We start from the raw sequence: 22,584 nt of genomic DNA, 5'->3' as shown, positions 1-22,584 counted from the left end.
AGTCCTAAGCCTCCTTGAGTTTCTGTACTAGGAGGAAGGCGGGATATAATTAATAATATTAATAATAATAAAAAATGTGAAGTCGAAGGCTTTCATGGCTGGTATCCATAGGGTTTTTTGTGAGTTTTTTGGGCTATGTGGCCATGTTCTAGAAGAGTTTATTCCTGATGTTTCGCCAGCATCTGTGGCTGGCATCTTTAGGGAAAAGAGAAATGCCATAGAAATGTCAGTTCATGTGTCTGAGTCCTGCTCAAAATGGAGGACGTTCTATAATCCCTCCTGAAAGAGAGAGCCCTGGCCATTCCCTTCCCTCCAGTTGGAGAGGATGAGTTTCCAAAGGGAAAGAGACAGAAAGGGCTGAGAGGAGCAGGGAGGGAGGCAGCGTGTGTGGGGAGAGAGGGCTGCTTCATCCCCAAAACAGCTCCAGAAGTACTCCGAGAGGCTGAGAGAAAAGCCCCCCCACACCCAGAGGGAGGGAGGGGGGGAAATTGTAGTCAGCAAAGGAGCTTGGGAATTGTAGTCTGATTTGAAGGCAATCCAAGGGTGACCGAGACATGCACTCCACACCTGCCAAATTTGAATTGAATGCAACTTTGGAGTGGAACAGGATTTGTAAATTCTATATTTCCCAGAATTCACACATCTCTTGGTTGACCCTGGATTGGGTTCGAATTGACTTAGCATTGACTGTGATGACGTGTGATAACCTCTTGCACAAAAACGTGAAACCCCATGATTGCATCCGGGATCACATTGTATTGATCTTCCAATTTTCCCATGGGATAACGTCCACAGAAATAGCTTTTTGTGGGGGGCTGGGGGGGCCATGTTCCGGAAGAGTTTATTCCTGACTTTTCACTGGCATCTTCAGAGAATGCTGGCCTGGAAGAGAGTATGGAGAAAGCCCTAAGGCAGCCTTGAGTATTGGGAAGGAAGTGGGATACTGTTAATAATAATAATAATAATAATAATAATAATGGGGGCCAACAGAGTACCACAGAGAGGGGGCTCAAGGTGTGACACACACACACACACACACACACACACACTCACACTCCTGAGGGGGAAAAGCTGCTCTCGTGCCGGCTTCCCCCTTGGAGGCTTTGCCAGCCTTCCTCCTCCTCCTCCTCCTCCCTTCCTCCCTTCCTTCCTTCCTTCAGAGGGAGAGCAGAGCAGAGGCATGGCGCGCAAAGGCGCACTCCTGGTCCCTGGCGCCTGAGGTGGCGAAAGGGCTGACTTTGGGGGCGGAGGAGAGGCAGCTTGGGCAAATGGGGCAGAAGTGGCGGGCTGCCGGCCAGGGGGAGCCGGGAGGAGGCAAGAGCAGCAGCAGCGGCGGCGGGGGCAGCGGGGTCTCTTCGGAGAAAGAAGAAGTTGGCCGGCGGAGGAGCCGGAGCGCCAGTCGCGGGAGGTTCGCCGAGTCTTGGAAGAGGCTCAGTTCCCGCCAAGGCTCCACCAAGCGCTCGGGGCTCCCCTCCCAGCAGCCCCAGGTAAGAGCAGCAGCAGCAGCAGCAGGAGGAAGAAGGGCCCTCGGCGGGCACTGGGCTCTGGGCAGGGGCCCTTTCTTTGTCTGAGGAGGAAAGGCTCTGGAGGAGCAAGGGAGGCTCCTGGTTTGGAGAGCTCTGGGGCTCTCTTTTGGAGACCCTCCTGGGCTTCTTTGGCCAGGGCTTAAAGAGGGGGCTCTCAGGAAACTGCCCCCAAATGCAGACCTGAAGCAAGCCTGGAGACACGAGACTGGCCTCAGGGCTGTCCCCAAACCCAGGCGTCACGTTCTTTCTGGGTGGAGGTCAGGCAGCGGGGCTCCAGTCAGTGCCTTCGCTTGGCCCTAAGAAAGCCAGTCTCCATCGTCCACAAGAGGAGCAACTCCTCCTCACCCGCTTCGACGCCGCTTTCCTTGCTCGGGCTCCAGGCTGTGGAATTCTGGGAATGGAAGGAGGAGAAGGGCTGGCAAGGAGCAAGCGGGGCTAAGAGCAGCTTCTGCCCCTCCTTGAAGAACACAGCCCTGGCAGTGAAAGCGGCGTCAAAGCGGGTTCGTGCTGCGGTGTGGATGCAGCCACGGGGTGTGTACTAGCCGGCCTTTCTAGGGAGCTTTCTCCCTGGGACAAGGGGAGCCATCCCCCCCTCCTCGGTTGACCTGTTGGTTTTTCAGCTGAGAGGAGATGAAGTTGTGGGGATCCCTGGGTTTGGAAAGAAAAGGCAAGGCAAGGCAAGGCAAGACAGGCTCCTTCCTTTGGAGTTGCCAGGGGAGGGATGATGGGGGGCCTCTTCTCCTCTCCCCCGGAGCCAGGGAAATGGCCCCCGCCTTTGGCTTTGGCCTCCTCCTCCTCCTCCTCCTCTGCCAGGCCTTCCTTCCCCCGAGGGCCACCTTTCCATTGTTGTCTCAGGCTTTAACGCAGCTGTAGAGGAGCTCAAGGGCGAGCTTCTCCTCCGGTGCTTTCCAGAGGAGCACTTGCACGAAGAAGAAGAAGAGATCAAACAAACAAACACCAAGGGCGCCTCCTTGGGAAGGAGTTGCCCCAAACTTGAAAGCTGGAGAGAGAGAGAGCGAGAGCGAGCGAGCAGTGAAACCATCCACCTGTTGCTCTCAGCCTGACAAAACCCTGCCATGCCCCTTTGGAGCCATCCCTTGAGATGCCATGCCGTTTTGCTTTTCTCCCCCCCCCCCCCCAAAAAGCTTCCTGGTAACTCTTGGACTAGACTTCTAGGGCTAGACAAAAATACAGAGCAGTAAATTCTAAACCTAAAAGACTAAAAGAAATATAGAGAGCAGTAATCTATAAAAATAGTCAAAATATAGAGCCTACTCTTAAGCAGTATCCTACAGTTGGATAAGACTAAACATTCACGTCAAGGGACTACCTATACCTTTACCTTTCCTCTAAACTAACCCCATGCTGGAACTGTAGCTCATTACTCTCCATCTTGTTCAATGAGACAGACCCAGTCTGCCTGCTGTTTGCTGCTTTTTGTTTTCTATCCGCCTCAAACAAACCTGGTGTTTGTTTTCTGAAAGCATTTGGAGATGGAGATGCATTAATATTAACCCCCCCCCCCAAATCCCCACAACATAGGGCTTGTTATTGGGAAACACTGATTTATTAGTAACATTTGTGGATCATTAACTCATTGGGATAACAGAGGTGTTTCCATTGCAGTGGTTCATTTCTGAAGATGTATGGCACAGGAAATGATAGTTCTCAGACTTTGGTCTTCCAGATGGTTTGGACTTCAGCTCCCAGAAGCAAGTCCAAGGATTCTGGGAGTTAAAATCCAAAGAACCTAGAGAACCAAAGGCTGGGAACCACTGGTATATAAGACTTTCTGTGGTCATTCAAAGAAGCATACCTGGAACGTGTAGGGAGAAGGGAGGAGTGTTTTGAATAAGCTTTGTATTCTGCTTAGTCTTTTAAAAAAAATTGTGAAAGGTCCTACTCTTTTGCCGCCCTTAAAGAATTAATTTGGTTCTATGAATTGGATGTTCCCATTTATACAAAGACTGTGCTTCACTTTGAAGGTCCTGTGCAGGAGCTGTTTTGCTGGATGGAAAGCATCAACAGGTTGCAATAGGAGAGCAATGAGAAGATAGAAGGGGAAGGGGGGAAATTTGATATAGAGTGGGTGCCATGACAACCAAAATCTGGAGAAGCAACTTGGTATTGACACAAATGGGTGAAAGAGAATTGTATTTTTGCTTGTGTCAAATATACATTTACCCTTAAGTCCATGTGTTGTGTATGAGCAAGCCTATAGACTACATTTTACGATGTAGCTGAATAACACAGAAAATTCAACACTGTCTGTAACATTTAGTAGCGATAACCTATAAATTGCAATATAAAAACGGCAGTGTTTTCTGAGGAAAGATTCTGAACTGAATGCTTTAAAAAAACCCACACAGACTGTAATAGGTGTATAGAAAGGGCCATCTGCTCCCCACACATGTTCCTCTGGAAAATAACAGAAACAATGATAGGAAAAAAGTTGAAACATAAAAGTGTGGAAAGAACTAATGTACATTTCCCCCCAATTGCACTCAGTTTTCAGGGTTTTTTGTCCCCCTTTAAACTTCGAAAGTAGAATGTTGATTGGCATGTGCTAAGCCTAGGCTGAAACTTCTTTCTAGAAAGTCTTCTCTTGCAAGGCATTTCAACAGGATATTGGGAACTAACAGGTTTAAAGAAAAGGCTTTGTACAGTCTGGTGTATTGGTTTTTTTAAAATGCCTTGTACATTTTAAGTGATTTTAATGTTATAGATAGTGAAGTTACATTTTAATGATAATATTTTGTATGTTTTTGCATGTTTTATATTTATTTTAGCATTGTAAGGCACCTTGACTCTCAGGTCTATTGAAGAGGGTGGGATACACATGAAATAAATATGTGGGAAGTAATAGAATAATGTGTAACATGATATGTCTAAGGTGTAGTACATTGGTGTCATGAAACATAATTGATCTTAGACTATTCTGTGTGCAGTAGGATACACGTTTGCCATTTTCATGCTTTCTTTCCTGTCCATTGTACTATTTAGAAAATGTTCTTCAAAAGTTTTGTTTCGAGTATATTCCCTTTATCAGGGAAGATTACTTTTAAAAAATTGGTTCAGTTCAAAATCAAGTTATTTTACCCTATAATGAAGCTGGAATTTACAACCCGATATCCCCTTTCCTTGGAAGTAAGCCGCATTCAGTTCAGTTGGACTTACTATGAGAAGACCTGCATACAGTTGCACTCTTAAGAACAGAGGTCAAAAACACTAGAAAAGATTTCTTTAATTCTCATTTGTGTGTGTGTGTGTGTGTGTGTTAAGAAAAAAAGAACACAATAAATATTGGGAAAGCATGGGAGCATTGCCAGTAGAAGAGAATGATGTCTGGACACTGTATCCGATGACATTCTGTGAAAAGAGGCAGAACAATTGCACCCATAAAAGCGTCATCTCTGTGCCTTGCTTTCCAAGGTGCTGAAAGGATAAACTGCATAAAACGGGCTTGGATGTGACACCATATTTGGAATAAAATATCTAATCCAGATTGTGATGGTTTATAGGATGCTTTATAGACCACTGTAATATAGCAAGTGTCTAGGCTTCATTATTGAAAGAATGCTGGCAGGTGATGAGGCACCAAAGAGGCAAGGGGTGGAATGTAACATGTTTAGATAGAATTTGCCTTCATCATTTAAACAGTGTTATCTTAGGGACAACTGAGATAAAACATTGAAGATCAGTGGCTGAAATTTTGACTCCTTTTAAAGCCCTGTTAGAAGCAGTTGGGATTGAATTTGGGCACAGTGTTTCCTCTTATGGGACAAACAAGCATCTTGGGAGGGGGATTTGTTTTGAACAAAAAGTACTGAGGAAAGGAATAACTCTTTCCAGCACTGATCTGACCCAGTTATTTCCACCTCCATGTAAAAGCTTTAAAACAGATTGACAACTTGTAGTCCTCCAGGTGTTGTTGAAGTTGCATTCAAATATCTTTAGGGCCATAAATTGCATTTGCTGGCTTTAAGTTTTCAAAAATAACTTTAAAGAAGCAGAAGATCCTGTTCTATAGCTCCCTCTTACATAGTTTGGTCCCCAGATCGTCCTAGTTTCTGCTTTGTTTCTGCTTCAGTGTCCTTCCTATTTCTGATGACTATCATACAGTGCTAATAATTGTTGTCCTTTGCAAACTGCCCTTTTATCAAGCAAATGTAGGCATTCAAGCATGCCTAGATTGTGTGCATCTGCCTGGTATACAGACTTTCTCTGTCAGATTCTTCATATGCAGTTCATTGCTTCCTTTGCAACTGCTACCAGTTCACCTTCATCAGTAAATTACTTTGATATTCTCTTGTCCTTCTTTCTTTCTCTTATTTAATCTAAAAGGGATGAGTCAGAAATCCTAAACATCTTTACTACAAAATAAACCTGATTAAACTCAATAATGGTATTTAAATCAGACTAATTCTACAAGATACTAGACAAGATACTAAAAGTATTAAAATACTAGAACTAGACAAGATACTAAAATGCAAACATAACACTGAATACTAAAGTAAAGATTGTCCAAGCCATTGCATTACCCATCACTATGTATGAATGTGAAAGCTGGACAGTAAAGAAGGCAGATAGAAAATCAGTTCATTTGAGATGTGGTGCTAGAATGACAGGGAGGTGGGGGAGCTGCTCTGACTAACAGGGAAGGTGGGAGGGCAGGTGTGTGCTCACTCCTCCCCTGTTGCTCTTCCTAGCTTGCTCATGTAAGTTAGCTAAGTGACAGGAAAGGTGGTGGGGGGAAGGTGTGCCCCTACCTTCCTTTGGTTGGCTAGCTTACTAGAGCAAGCTAGGAAGAGCAACAGGGGAGGAGAATGAGTACACACCTGCCCTCCCACCTTCCCTGTTAGTCAGAGCAGCCAGGAAAGGAGTGCATGTGTGTACATGCACCTCTCCTTCTCCTCTGGACATGAGCAAGTGCTCCTGCTCCCTGCCCCATATTGTCTTTTTGTGAGTATATGGGACATGGGGAGAGCTGGACATTGAAGAAGGCAGATAAGAAGAAAATCGATTAATTTGAGATATGGTGCTGGAGAAGAGTGATGAGGATACCATTATGGACAGCCAGAAAGACAAACAAGTGGGTCCTTGGACAGATCAAGACTGAGATCTCCCTAGAAGCCAAGGTGATCAAATTGAAGTTGTCATATGTTGGCCATATAATGAGAAGGCATGACTCACAAGAAAAGACAATAATGCTAGGAAAGGTAGAGGGAAGTAGAAAGTGAGAAAGACAACATGTTAGATGGAGGGGATCTATTAGGGAGGTCAGGGGTATGAATTTGCAGGACCTACCATGGGATCTTACCATGGGATCCTACCATGGGATGCAGTGGCTCAAGTGGTTAAGACACTGACTCTGTTGATTGTAAGATCGGCAGGTTGGCAGTTCGAGGCCAGGGTGCTGCATGATGGTGTGAGCTCCCATCACTAGTCCCAGCTTCTCTCAACCTAGCAGTTCAAAAGCATTCAAATGCAAGTAGATAAATAGGTACTGCCCTGGTAGAAAGGTAAACAGCATTCTGTGCAGTCATGCTGGCCACATGATCATAGAGTAGTCTCTGACAACGCTGGCTCTTTGGCTTAGTAACAGAGATGAGCACCGCCCCCTATGGTTGGACACTACTTGATAACCTTGTCAATGGGGAATACCTTTACCTTTTAAGCAGAGCAGTGGAGGATAGGGGGGCATCTACAGGGTTGGCATAAGCTGGGGTCGACTTGAAGGTAGTTAACAACAAACAGCAATATGCTTCAGCTTAGATGTGATGAACATACCACAAGGCTGGCCATTACCGGCTCAGGTTTTTCACTGGCATCCTAAGCATGCCAATTCTGAATCTCTTGCCTATTGTTTGTATTTTAAATATCATTACATGGGGGATTTTATCTTGGTTTAAACAACAAATTGGCAATTTCAGTAAAGACTGATTACATTTCTTGGACGGGCAGTTTACGCTGGTTCATAGTATTGGAAACTAATCATTGTGGCTTGAATTTTGGGGGGGAAATGATCCATGGAGAGATAAAAAGAAATTTCATCTTTTGGTTCAGAGAAATGAGTAATGATAATGTGAAAGAACTCAGTGGAGGATGGAAATCTAAGCTTATTAAATGTTCCTTTGGACTAGACTAGAACAGTAGCAGATGTTGGAGTTTTTCATACACCCTACTGGGAAATGAATTGTTTGTTAGGCTTTGCCCATAAAGAAGCCAAGCAGTTGTCTGCTGTTCTAGCAAACACACTCATTTTTCTTGTATGGCATTGCATATGTGCTTCCATACTTTGTGCCCCTTGCAATACAGCAGAGGAGCAGGTGGCAAAGCATATTGCTTACTTTTTGACAGGAGTACACATGGTTTGTCAATTATTTGTTTTCCTAGGCCCTATTTTTTCTCCATAAACTTAATTTAATCAAAAAGTTGTGAACCTGTTTTCTTAGAATTTCTGGTATATTTCAGGTGAAATGTTCAGTAAGCTCAAAGATAAAACTAGAAGTGAATGAGAGAGATGTAAAGTTGTTAATACTTGATGTGTAATGGGGAATATATTAAAGAATAGCTAAAAACAGCAATGTGCTGATTTATTACACTTGTTTATCTGTGCTTACCTTCACAATAGGCAACTGTACATTTTCTGTGGATATTTCAATATATGGCTGATGAGAGATGCAGTTCAACAACATCTAGCTCCATGTTGCCCATTCCAGTTTAAAGATTTTCTTAGTAAACCTCAGAGTACTATTACTAGGTTTGCTTTGTATTTGCTTAGACAACAGCATTAGCTGACCCCTAAATCTAATTAGCATATAACATTATCAGTTTGTGCTGAGGTTCATTTGCCTGGGATATTCTTGGGACTTTTATAACCTAAAGTTCCTATTGATCACACCTGGCCTTGATGAGATTGATCCATTCCTCATAGTCAAATGGCTACCAACAGTACTTGGGAGGCAGTCCATCCAGATGACTATCTTAGACACTCCCAAGCTAGGTGACCATTCGTAGAACTTTGCTGCAAGTAGCCGATTTCTTAGAAAATAGTAAGAAGGAAAAACCTACATGGCTGCTTAAAAGATACAGCCTAATTAAAAGGAGATTCAGAAGAGGGATTGCTGTACCCAGTTAATTCCTTGATATCTTCCTCATTCTGCTTTCCTTTCCCCTAAATGGGCAACCCACTTTGGGATTGCCTTCTTTGACAACAACCCCACTGGCAATGGACCCACCACTACAAAAGCCTAGATTTTATTCCCTAGCTCAGGCAAGTGACAAAACTGAGCTGCAGATGGGGTGATTGATTCATACTCTCAGTCCTTCAAAAAAATAGCACTCACACTTCAGAATTAGGAGACCCACCACTGGTGCAGAGGTAGCAGCTGAGGCCTGGTCAGTAAACTGCTCTCCTTCATGTTCCAGGTGTCCCTGAGATCCTTTCTCACTCAATGGAGTTCTGTATGTCATTCTGTATTGGCTAACGCTTCCAGGTCAACTTCACCAGCAGCTCCATATGGAGGACATTTCAGTAGTCTAGTCTGGAAGTAATTAGCACCTGCGTGTCTAGCTAGATTCAATTTCTTTAGTCAGGGTCACAGCTCATGTATCAGCCTGAACTGGTAAAAGTCCACCCTGCCCACTTCCTTCACTTTAGTAAACAACACTGAAGTGAATATTGCCAATGTGGATATAGTCATTTGAGAAGTGGTCTCCCAACCATAATTAGTTGCATCCAAATCAGCCAGTTTACAAAGCACCTTTCTCTTCTGTTACACCCCAGTGGGAGGGGAATAATTACATTAGCTTCAGGGCTGTCATAGTTTCTCCAGAGTTCTATCAAGAAAATAGGGAAGTTTAAATACTGAAAACTTAAATCTTTCCTCAATCTGTCAACAGGGAAAAAAAAACATATTTGGAAGAAACACATTTTTAAAATTTCTTTTTCTGTCCTCCATTTATTCTTTCCCAAACTGTTGTATAAGGTGTCGCAACTTCACCTTTACTTTTGAACAGAAGATTGAAGGTTCTCACCATGAATTCATTCGCTTGTGCTCAAAGGTGCCTCTCGATCTACCTTTGTGTTCACTTGAGCTTCTATAATTACAGATCTGATCATAATACAGTTTGAATAGACAACTCAACAAACAAACTCCCACTTATGTTTACAAGTACAGCGATGTTAGAAATTTCAGGGTCTTTATCATTCTTATCTGTTCCGTTTATTTACTATTTTATCTTCTGTAGTGAAGTTGACTGGTATAGTCATTTACACCCTCCTTTATAACAGGTAAAGCAACCTGTTGTAGCCTCAGTTGATAGACTTTGCCTATTTCATTGTGTAAAGTTATCTCCATATCTGAGAATACAGTCTTTCCTAAGACAGTAAATGTATTCTTCGATCATAGGGGCCCTTGGCTTCATATTGGAGAGGTACAAATACAATTCCCTTACAGAGGGGCTTCTTTGGAACCTCAAATGGAGAAGCCAGACTGCTGCTGTGTTACTGCATTTGTTTCCACTCACCTTATGGCCATTGGGCGCAGGGGTCACTTTTCATCTATATAAAGTTTCATGTATATAAGTTAGATGCCTTAACCACAACACTGTCACTTTCTTTCTCATATATGCTGTTTTTATCATTTTTGCCTGATGAGAAAATCTGTGAAGCTTCAAAAGCTAGTGTGGTGTATTTGGTTGGTGGGTTAGCCCCATTTAGGTATTGTCACAGGATAGATTTTTGATTTTAGTGTTTTTGTTTTATGGCCAGCATCACTATCTTTGGAACATCACCTTCTGAATGTAGATTATACATTATATATACATAGTCTATGATACATTTCATTATATTTCAATATGGTTTATCATTATACTGTACATTTTGTCTTATGCACTGTAGTACATTTCAATACCACAGTACTGTACATAGTTCCACCTCTCCAAGGGCCACAAGAACACTGGTGGTTCTGTAAAAAAGTATATTCATCATAGTAGTTCATCATCTAACTGCTTGGGTACAGTGGGTACCCAATGTGCACCTACACTGGTGCATTTATATGCAGCTTTAGGGTTAAGGTTAGGATAGATCGCTCCTTTAGAACAGCTCTGGCACTGGGGTATTTATATGCAGGGTTGAACGTGGTAATTAATTATTAATTAAGTATAAATAAATAAATTAATAAATATTAATAAATTAATAATTCCATCAATCTAGATATACTTTCTTTTGGGCTGTCTGCCCTATTCTTAATGCAGGCCCTATTCCTAACATAGACCAAGCCTACAAACGTTTATGCTACAACTTCTTTTGCACAGTTAGTCTCAAAGGTGCTCCTTTACATATTGCTATTCTTAACACTTTTTCTTATGTCTATTCTGTCTCTTAATTGTATTCTAGCAGGTATCAGATGAATATCTCTTCTCCAGGTCAGGGATTATTTAGTTGGTAGCTTATTATTTCAGTACAGCAAGGATGTGTGAGTATGACTCAGTTGACAAGGCAGTGGGCCTATTTCTGAGAAAAAGGGTGTGTCTTTGGTGCACTCACCTGTCTATCTGGCTTGCAAGCCTTATATACATTTTCTCATCTCTGTTTTTCTGTGAATTACATCCTGGAACCTGTTCTGCCGTGTCTTTCTTATGGTCTTTCTTGTAAGAATCATTCTTTCATGTATGGCAGTTCTTTATGTGAATGATCACTACTGCTGTGATTCTCTATCTGACAGACCCAAGCCTTGTGCTTTTGTTTCTTGTACTTCTTTTTATGGTTCTCTGTTATTTACTTTAATAAATAACCTGGCTGTTTCTTCCCAGCAGTTGTTTCTCTTGATTTTTTTTTTAAAGCACTGGCTATTTAGCACTTTTTAGCTCAATATAAACACTAGACTGGCAGACCACCTGGAAATGTGTGGATCTCTTCAATAGTAAAAAGTGTATTGTAACTGTGAACAAGCCAAACTTGTTATCTGGCAAAAATACATGTGACACTTAGTGCAAGAAATGTAGTATAGTCATCAATGCATAATGTTGGATTTTCCATGGTAATAATGCATCTATATCACAGCTACAATTTGATGGGCATAGATTAAAAACACAGATAACTGAATACTACCACATTTCAGTGCTTTCTTAATGTGTAGCTAGGTGCTTATTTCCTAAAAGAAATAATTTGGGAGGACACTTCAGAAAATCTTTACACACTACACTTGTCCTGCTCCCTGTCTCATATGAACATTTTCCCTTTGTTTTACTTACTAACATATGATAGTAATGTGTTAAGGGAACGGAAGGTGAAGGCATGCATGCTCTCATACTTAACTCTTTTTATTTCCCATTACATACCACATGCTGTGTTTTTAAATGGCTGTTGTATTACGTAAGATTTGCTATGTCAGCTTGCTACTATAGCTACTATGCCTATTATTACTTGTTCACTTTCGTTCCATGATCCAATAGCAGTCCCTCATAGCTACCATCCTCTGGTCCTGAGTGGCTCTGTTACATGAAATAACATTACTTATGAAGTATGTGCTCTCTGTGCAGATGGTATATGTTTGTGCTACGTTCTATGTAATTACTTCACAAGAGGGAAGCTTAACAAACAAATCCTATATTCTGGACGTTAGTTCACCATATGTTTCCAATTTTATGCTGCTGAAAAAGAGTAACAAGTTGAAGTATGTTTGGTAACTGAGATTATCTTTCATATGAGCGTGTCAGTAAAGAGTAACAAACTGACAAATGCAGCTATAGGTACATATAAATGTATGTGTATTTCTCTGCTTTGGCACCAGTACCCAGGAGTTGGAGGGGAAATGTTTCAGCTCTGCTAAAATAAAACAGTTCTACTGTAAATTTACAAGCAGTATCATCATCATCATCATCCTGATTTGCTGTCATTACACTGCTCTCCTGAGTTTAACAAATCAGAAGTGGAGAATCTAGAGAATAATTGACATGAACATCTAGAGAGAAAAAGATGCTGGGCTTCAAGCCAAAGGTCTTTCCATTTAAAACTTTCCACTTTCAGATGGATAGCTCTGACCAGGAAAATAAAAAAAAATCCTGTGTTGAGCCTCACATCCATGTCGGAGCAAGATAATCACTTGGAGCCCTTCCAGAGGCTGCACCTTCTGCCCTGACCTATAGGCTCTTGCCACAGGCCAGAACATGATACTGCCTCTACTCAGAACATTCAGGACAAAGGTGGGAGATGAAACTCTCTGTGGTAGAGCCAGTGGTCACTTTATCTTCATACAAGGAGAGATGCAACAGCTGCTTTGGACATTAACCTCGCCTAGGGTTGCCATAAGTCAGGACCTCCAAACCGGGACAAATGTAGGGCAAATGTAGGACAACCTTTTCAAATGTAGGGCACATTTTATAAAAATGGAGGACATGCAGATAAAATTTATGCTTTTTAAAAATGTTAATATAAAAGCATGTTTCTTAGGCATGATCAAAATGGAGGACATTTGGGCATTATTCCTAGTCAGATGGCAGAAATGGACTTCCTTTTCTGCCCAAACCACCCCCCTCCATTCCAAAACACACACAACAGCACATTTGGGCACTTCCCGTGGCTTTACTTAACATGGCCTCTTGCATAGTTCAGAGGCTTATTCCATAATCAAACCCCTTGAGTTTAACACTTAGCATGGTTTAACATGGCTATGCATATTGAACATGTCAAGGTGGTTTCACAAGAAGTGGATTTGCCGTTTCAGGTTTCTTGCACCAACTCTACTTCTCAGAAGTGTGTACTTAGTCAAGGGACTTTGATTTTTTTTCACTGCACATGAGTTTGTAAAAATCAGAGCAGCTAACATTGGCCATGCCTGAGAGGCTTGCTGATATCAATATCACCATCACCATCATCATCATCATCACCATCATTGTCACAACAAGGGAGACTTGTTAGCATTAAAAGCACAAAAAATACACCAAAACCACACTTTGGAAGGTGACACTCTCTCAACTTCAGAAGCTGACTCAAATCACATCATCACCACACTATCATTGTCGAAGCAAGGGACAATTGTTAGCATTAAAAGCATCAAAAATACACAGAAAAGGCACTTTAAAATGCACTTTAAAAATACAGTTTAAAAATACAGCTTAAAATGCACTTTAAAAATGCAGTTTAAAAATACAGCTTAAAATGCACTTTAAAAATACAGCTTAAAATGCACTTTAAAATACAGTTTAAAAATACACCTTAAAAATGCACTTTAAAAATACAGCTTTAAAATGCACTTTAAAATACAGTTTAAAAAATACAGCTTAAAATGCACTTTAAAAATACAGTTTAAAAAACACATACAGTACTTCCTCCTTCTCCTTCTCCTTCTCTTCCTCTTCATCCTCCTCCTCCTCCTCCTCCCTGGCACCAAAAAAGGGCAAAGGAAATGGCCCTTTCCTTTCCCCTCTGGCTGCAGCCCAGCCCAACAGAGGAGGAACTCCTCCTCCTGAGTCTGGCTGGCCAATGGGGGCAGACTGGGGCTGGAACAGCCCCGCCCCCTGCCAGCCCTCACAGGCTCAGGCCTGGAGAACCCAGCCTCAGGAGGAGGAAGTCCTCCTCATTAGCCCTGCGTGCAGCTCTGCAAGGGCCAGCAAAGGCAACCTCATCCACCTGGGACAAGGAGGAAACCGTGCAGGGACACCCCCTAGTGGTCAAAACCCGGGATTGTCCCGCCCCCAGCCGGCTTATGGCAACCCTAACCTCGCCCCATCTCTAGTCCTGTTTTTGTATTGTGTCTTCAAGTCATTTCCAACTTATGGGAGCCAGTGTGGCATAGTGGTTTGAGTGTTGGACTATGACTCTGGAGACCAGAGTTTGATTCCTCGCTCAGCCATGAATCCCACTGGGTGACCTTGGGCAAGTCTCATGCTCTCAGCTACAGGAGAAGGCAATTGCAAACCTCCTCTGAACAAATCTTGCCAAGAAAACCCCATGATAAGGTCACCTTAAGGTGGAAATGACTTAAAGGCACACAACAACAAAAGAGGACCTATCACGACATTACATGACACTGGCTCTCCATGTCTAGCCACCTCCCATCCCAAATACAAGAGTCCCATGGCCACCCACCTATTGTGCAAAGAGGCTTTTGAAAAAAATGCCTTATTGGGCAGCCTGGTGTTATAAATCCTTGGGCTCTTGACCTAGCTCGCCTCATTATATCAGCTTTCTTCATTCCTGGCTTTGGCCTACTTGTGAATCTTCAGAGCTCTTCTTTCTGATGCAGTGGCCAATGACACATGGGAATCTCTCATTTAAGTTTGGAGGGATGGATCAGAGAACATACCCTCTGTCATATATACTCAGGAGGCTTTATCCCTAGCAACAAACTGGCACTACTGGATGGTTACTAGAGTAACAAAGGCCCAAGACAGATGGACCAAAAGTGCTGTTTTGCTGCCGAAAGTAGGGTTCCGGAGCGCACAGCAACTACATGCTCCAGAACCCTAGTACGTGTGGGCGGCGGTCTAATGGCAGCCTCCCATCCACACGGGAGCCACCATCTTTATGTAAGCGACGCACAGCGTCCACATGGCACTGCGCGTCACGAGTGTGCTGGTGGTGCACTCACGACGTAACCCAGGCACCACCAAAAGAACCCGGAAGAACTGGGTTCCTTTTACTCCGGGAGGATGTCACGCTGTTTGGCGGCTGTGGCGTCCCTCCGGAGTTAAAACGGGTGCCTGCAGACTGCCATTTTTGAGAGATCTGTCCCAGCCCTAAGTATGGCTGCACAAACCTATGGGTCATCTGTTTGTGCCCAGGGGTGTGGAGCGAGTGGTCACTGCACTTCTGCTCACTTTTGATGGTGACTGAAATCCAAAATATTTAAATTACAGCAATTTTTGTTTTTAAGACACTTTCATGGTTTAAATTGTAAATATAAAATTCTGAGACTGAGTGTTTTGTTTTCATTTTGTAGACCTTGAAATTCTACACTCCCCTTTCAAAATGAAAAGGAAAGTTCAACAATATACTAAATACTATCAGTGTCCAACAGTTACATATATGAGTCTCTTCATTTAGGTTTTGCTATTTCTGGTTTATATAAGTAGTTTCATATTGTGGCTGGCTTTATTCTATTTATTTTCAAAAAAAGTAATCATTTTAGCAAGTTACTTTTACAGAAGAAATCCAAAATGTGTATTATATGCATGATAAACACTAATAAATCAATTAATGAGATGTACTATTTCCTCTATTTTTAACTTGTGTCAGCCCTTTCTCTAAAAGGACAGTGATATAAAATAAATAATATTCTGAAGACTGTAGCCAAAGTACAAGTCCCACCTAGAGTAGACTTATTGAATTGTGGGATGCACACAAATATTCATACAATATTAAACTGATTATTTAATTGGTGTTCATTTGTTAAGATTAACAATTGTATTTAGGCCTTGGTCCTGACTACTGCCCCAAGGATACATGATTTTTATTATCCTTCCTTTCAAATTATGTTAGGCTTTAAACTGTATGGGTGTTTCCAGAAGAAACTTTGGATTCCAATAGCACAATGTAGGGGATTTGATTTTTGCTGTTCTAACCCTTTACAGTCCTTTATGAATATCTCTCACTGTTTCTTCACTGCCAGGAGAAGCTTTTCAGGGCACAAGGGAATGCACTGGACAGAGGAGGATCTGAGAATCTGCTAAGAATCATGTCCCCTGACTTGTAGAAGCAGTTTTTTCTGCTGTTCCAAAGACACAATAAGAATATTAAACATTTAATGTATTCTACAAATATTTTGGCTGTTGCTCCTTTTTCTTCCCTTGTATTTGTGTGCACCAATGCCATATTAGCTGTCAAATATTTTAAAGGCCAAGGTTGACTGTGGATTTTTGTTTTAACCCAAAGAAGCATTTTACAAATGTATGTCTTCTTGAAAGGCATGGCTCTTGACCTGCATTTATTGGCAAGTGGACTTCTACTCTCACTTTTATTGTTTTTTTTTAAAAACACTTATTGTTTTACACGGGAATTTCTTTGACAAGTTACCCCTGGGAATAACTCTATGAAAACATTTGCAGAAGGATATATTCAGTACTCTAGCTTTGCTTATGAAAGAACTCGCTTTTTGTTAAAGGGCAAAAGGAAGCAAGAATTACAGCTACACTTAACCATGTTAAAATGGTTCTGTGCTATACCTGGAAATTTGTATTTAAAAAAAAGAAGAACAATAATAATAGAAATAGTAGTGAACCAGAAAAATTGAAGTGCTAATGAATAAACATGCACATTTAGTCCAAAATATATTATTATTATTATTATTATTATTAAACTTTATTTATAAAGTGCTGTAAATTTGCATAGTGCTGTACAGAATAATCAAATTAATTAAAATAAATATATAAAAACCTGCAGAAGGCATACATTCTAAAAGCAATAACTACAAATTAATACAATTTAATTAAAATAATAACTACAGTGTGCCCACGTCATATGCGACTTTCAGCATATGCTGAAAGCAGCGGCCAAAAGAGGTAATGGTGCATGCACACCATAGGCACAAGCCCCATTGTTTTCAATGGGGCTCCACAATACATGGTATTGGGGTGGTGGTGGTCCAGAATGGATCCCCTGTGTAAGGGAAGGGTGCACTGTATAAAACAACATAGGTTAAAATGAAATCTTGAGTAAGGCTGGGCAGGTTTTTCTTCTTTGGCTTTGATCCATCAGCTACCAACAACTTTTTCCAGTTTGACATTTCCTGAGTGTCTTCTTTTCTTTCTTAGAATAGGTAGAAAGAGATTGTTGTAGTCATCAAGCTCATTGTAACACGTTTCAATTAAAAAGAGAAAGAATGTTTGACTTCTAAGGAAAAGAACCTTCAGCCTTCAACAAAAAGACAGGGCTGGAGGCACCATGCCTGTTTCAATTGGATAACACCTTGAGCTCAGTAGAAAAAAAGGGAGGATGTCAATTAACAGGCAAGGGAGGCCACCATAGTGCTTGGACCACAAGCTGCAACCCAGCCTTGCAATGTTTGCTCCTCTCACATTCCATTATAATTCTGAGGGTCAAACACTTTTCTCGCTCTGTAATAGCCAAGTCTCAAGGGTTGTGGAACTCCTTGGGCTGTAGGAGACAGACCTGCACCCACACAGTGTGGAAACCCCAATTTCTGGAAACCATCCATGATATGCTGTGACCATATATGACCCCCAGCCAATTCTTATTGGTATTGTCATGGTTGTCGTTGTTGGAGAGAGGGGTGGCTGAGAGTCTTCAGGGTTGTGGACAAGTCTCCAGGGTCGTAGAATTCATGAACAATCTTTAAACCAAACAAATGTTCACATTTCAGCCTCTTCAGGTCAGCTTCAAGAAATCTGTCTGTAAATAAGAGCTTTTCTACACTATTTTTTCCATTCTCTTCCAAGAACATCTCCATATTTTCCTCAGCAACTCATTTTCTTTCCGTTTAATTAGGACTGATCAGTTCAATTGCATTGCATTATTGCTATGGAGGACCCAGCCTCTGAAACACACAGTGTAAGGTGAGCTAAGTAACTAAGTTGAAGGTCAAAGGATGCCTGCTAGCCTTGGCTTGCTACAAGTGCACTACTAGTAGATGTTATAATCAAGAATAAATTGGGCTTTATTTAGATGAATATTTTTGACATCATGGTTTTTGTGAGCCCTCAAGTCATTTTTGACACATGATAACCCAGAGATGATCCTGTCACCAGGTTTTCTTGGCAAGATTTGTTCAGAGGAGGTTTCCCTTTGCCTCCCTCAGAGGCTGGGAAAGTGTGACTTTCTCAAGGTCACTCACTGGGATTCCAAGGCCAAATAGGGATACAGACCCTGGTCTCTAGAGTCATAGTCCAGCTTCCAGAATGCCCCAGTCAGCATGACTAGTTCCTCAGGTGAGAGGGTATTTTCAGTGATGGGTGGTCTCACTGCAACCATTGGAATGCTGGATGTGTGGAACAATTCTATTTTTTTTTAAAAAAAATTTTTTATCTATTTATTTATTTTAAATTCTTGCCATTCTCCCAGGATGGGATTCAAAATGGCTTACAAAAATAAGTATAGCATTATATCCTGAGCTACTCCAGGTTTGGCACACCTCTAAAGGAGCATCATCCTTTGATGATGCCATTCTTCTTCCACTGTCTTTTTCAAAATGCTATAGATGTTTTCATTCAGTGTTGATGTTTATCAAGCAAGTAACAGTAAATGTACTAATTAAGTAGTCATGATAGGATGATAGGAATGGTTGCAGCAAGAAGTTTGCTCCTTTGCAATTAAGCTAAGCAAAAGATTTCTCAATGGTTAGTAAAACAAAACTATGATCTTTTGGGCAATGATCTAGTTGTTCAGTGTCTATTTTGAACTGAACAACTTGCAGGTGCTTAAAAGAGATTTGGATTCTGTCAATTAAAATTAGAATTAAATGACTAAATTTAGGTGTGTTACAGACCGCCGAAAAGCGGCGGCCTGCACCTGCCCCCTTTCCCCACCAGATCGGAGCCACTGAGGCCCCGATCCGCCGCTTTCCAGGCCGCGGGGAAGCGGCAAAAGGCCGCTTCCCCGCGGCCTGGAAAGGGGTGCCCTTGGGGCTTCAAGCCCCAAGGACACCCAGCGGCGGCAGGGAGGAGGAGAAAGGGGCCACTTGGCCCCTTTCTCCTCTGCGTCACTGGCGCAGCCATCTAAAGGCTGTGCCCAGCGATGCAAAGCTGGAAGGAGCTCAGAAACGGAGCTCCTTCCGGGGCCGCGGAAAGGGCGCACTAGGCGCTCTTGCGTGGCCCCACTATGTCACAACCGCGCCGCCTCATTTGGAGGCGGCACGGTCGTGACGTAGTCAAGGTGGCGGCCATGGGAATGGACGCCACCATTTTCTACACGTGGAGCGCATATTAGGGTTAAGGGCGTCCGGAAAAGACGCCCCTTTCTAACCCTAGTGCGCGCTCGTCGCGTACTAGGGTGCCCGTTTGTAACGGGCCATAGTGGCCTATTAAGGGCGATAAAATCCAATAGTTAGAACAAAAAATAGTCTTTCTATAAGAATAAGGTGATCCTAATAATGGGGAAGAAAATATAGTTTTCATTTTTCCCCTCTCCCTATTACACTCCCCTCAAAACATTTTGCTCCCAAGGTCCACCCAGTTTCCAAGGTAGAGCTGGAGATGAAATGGGGAGGCAAGGCAAATCAGAAAAATCTTGCTGTATGATTAGAGGTTTAGCTGCAGTTGCTAGAGTCCAAATCTGTTATTAAAATAACTCAAACTAGATTCTGAGCAGATGGAGGTGGATGGTTCACATTATTTTGCTTCCAAAGAAAAGGTGTTTAAACAAAGTGTCATGGTGGGTTAAGATCCCAGTTTTAAAATCTAATTATATTGACTCTATTTTCATAATCATTCTGGTGGATAGATTTTTTTAAAATAAAAATTTAATAAACTAGTGGTTGGATTTCAGTGATAGGAGAACCTTTGTGATTGTCATCATGGGAATATGTCTTTGTCTTCTTTAAAAACCTTAGGCTGGCACCCAAACTTTACAAACCTAGAAAGGATGAAATGTTGAAAAGCTGGTTTGGCTTAAAATTGAGTTAAATGTATTAAAATGCCATGGCTATATTCAAATGCTACATTCTCCATTCATCCAAACCATAAAAGCAAAATTTTCACAGGGGAGGCAATAATCTGCATATAGCTGCCTAGTATTATTCATGTCTCTCTCTTATTTCTCCCAGAAAGCTAAAGTTTTTCCTGGAGAGGAGTACGTTACTGTCATGGTTACAATTATTGTACTGTTGGCCTTGTTCCTTGGGGCATGAAATCTATATAGAGAGCCCATACGTAGGGGAAAAATTCTCATGTCAACACCTGTTGAAGTTTAGTCAAGCAAAAAAATGTGTGCTACCTTGGCATTGTATACAATATCCTTTACAGATGCAAGGAATCTTGACTATTAAGATACAGTGGTTCAGAATGATGACTGGATAGGAAAACCAATTATTTTTGTGTGAAAAAGAATGAAAAGCAACACGTGAAGAAGACAGTTCTGTTTAAAGGCAGTCTCAGTATCAGTATAGATTTAGCACTGCAGTGTTGGGTGATCTCATCTAATTCCTCCCTTCTTTGGACAATATCCCAATTTATACTGATCTTGTTGGCAAAAAAACAGTAGTAAGGAGAACACAATCCCAGCAGGAAGAAAAATGTACTGTACTTTTGAAGCATGCATGGTTTTTTTCTGTAATGCTAAGTGGAATTTTAAATGAATCTCTGTAGTATGGGTCAAGCTCAGTCTCATTAAAAGAAAAGTGAAACCATCTATTGGTGCATAGGAAACTCCCCTCCACCTGCCAAACTAGCCTTGCCCCCCCTTTTTTTTTACAACAAACACTACCAACCAACTGGTAATGACTTGGAGCATTATATACTTCCAAGAGCAGACAGTAATTTGATATGGATGAGAGGTCTTGATTAATTGGGATCTACAAAAATGTAAGCATCGTTACTTGGCATATTTTCTTTTGGGTGGCTTTTATTTAAAAGCAGGGATTTTGTACCAGCTATATCTTGCAAACAGTTGCTTTAAAAGAAGAGAAGCTTTGAGCATGAGCAGGAAAAAATGATTAGATGCTGTGTCAGTCTAAATAATAGGCTTGAACACTCATGCATTTATAACAATACTGGAAAGATCCAGGAAGATAGAAGGTTTTAATAGAATTCTGCCAAGAGTTCTGTTCTGGAATAAGTTCGACCAAATGTTTCCCATTGCTTACACTCATTGATAAGAAGTTGTTGTTGTTGTTGTTGTTGTTGTTAACTGCCTTCAAGGTGACTTCGAGTCGTGGTTACTGTGTTAGCGAGACACCACCAAGACCCACAGTCCCCAACCACTCTGCTCAGGTCCTGCAGGCCCAGTTGTAGTTTCCTTAATTAAGTCTACCCAACTAATATACAGTCTTCCTTTCTTTCTACTGCCCTCTGCCTTTCCTAGCATTATTGACTCTTCTAATGAGCCATTCCTTCTCATGATATGTCTGAAGTACGACAGTTTCCATTTGGTCATCCTGGCTTCCACTGAATGCCCAGTGTTCAGGCTTGATCTGTTCCGGTACCCATTTGTTTGTCTTTTTGGCTGTCCTCAGACTCCTTAGGACTCTTCTCCTGCACCACATCTCACTGTCCAGCTCTCACATTCATACATAGTGATGGGGAATACAGTGACTTGGACTATCCTAATTTTAGTGCTTAGTTTTATGTCTTTGTATTTTAGGATCTTGTCTAGTTCTGTCATAGCTACTCTTCCCAGGGTTAGACTTCTGATTTCTTGACTGCAGTCTCCATTCTCCAAGGTGAGGAAACTCTTACTGTTTCTCTTCCTTCATCATCTAAATTGAACTTATGTAAATTTTCTGTAGTCATTTTTTTTAATGTTCAGCATTAAGCCTGTCTTAGTGCTTTCCTCATTGACTTTCTTTAGTCATTGTTCCAAGTCTCTGTTATTTTTTGTTAGTAGTATGGTGTCATCTGCCTTTCTTAGATTGTTGAAGTTCCTTCCTCTGATCTTCACTTTTCTCTGAGTCTAAATCTGCTCTGTGTGTGATGTTTTCTGCATACAAGTTGGATAGAAGTGGGGAACAACAATTAACATATGCAGATAGTTAAAAACACACATCAGTTTAAAAGGACAAATAAAACATACACATATTAACAGATAATACAGGTAATGTATTCAGATGTTATGTTATGCTGTGGTTGGCCCAGCAGTAACAAGGTCAATGTTTGCATGATTCCTTCTCTTGTATGCTTCTGGGAATGGGTCTGGATCTTACCTTGCCTCAGACACTAGCAAATAGCACCTCTTTTCCTGAAAGTGGCAGAAAACATCCAGTTTTTTCTTACCAACCTTTTAAGTTAGAATTGGGTGGAATAAAGAGTTAGTCATGTACAAATCAACAAATGAAAAGTTTCTGAAGCTGCTGTATCTATAATATCTTTTAAAATAAAATGATGTTTTCGGTATATTGGGCACTGTACCCTGTTTTAGAGGGGAAAGCCTGCTGAAACTAAG

At 41.7% G+C, this 22,584-nt stretch overlaps 1 protein-coding gene across 1 annotated transcript in view; it reads left to right on the top strand.

Moving 5' to 3' along the window:
* The first annotated feature begins 1,268 nt into the window (after positions 1-1,268).
* TRPM3 (transient receptor potential cation channel subfamily M member 3) overlaps positions 1,269-22,584 on the top strand; it is a 455,537-nt gene continuing 434,221 nt past the window's right edge. Inside the window, exon 1 of the mRNA XM_089479682.1 lies at positions 1,269-1,487. Coding sequence (XP_089335808.1) covers positions 1,269-1,487 — 219 coding nt within the window. The remainder of the gene's footprint in view (positions 1,488-22,584) is intronic.

Source organism: Sceloporus occidentalis, unplaced genomic scaffold (genome assembly GCF_023333645.1).
Source record: "Sceloporus occidentalis isolate IW3139 unplaced genomic scaffold, rSceOcc1.0.p SCAF_1, whole genome shotgun sequence".
In the NCBI taxonomy this organism is placed as follows: Eukaryota; Metazoa; Chordata; class Lepidosauria; order Squamata; family Phrynosomatidae; genus Sceloporus; species Sceloporus occidentalis.
This window is presented reverse-complemented; position numbering and strand designations above follow the sequence as displayed.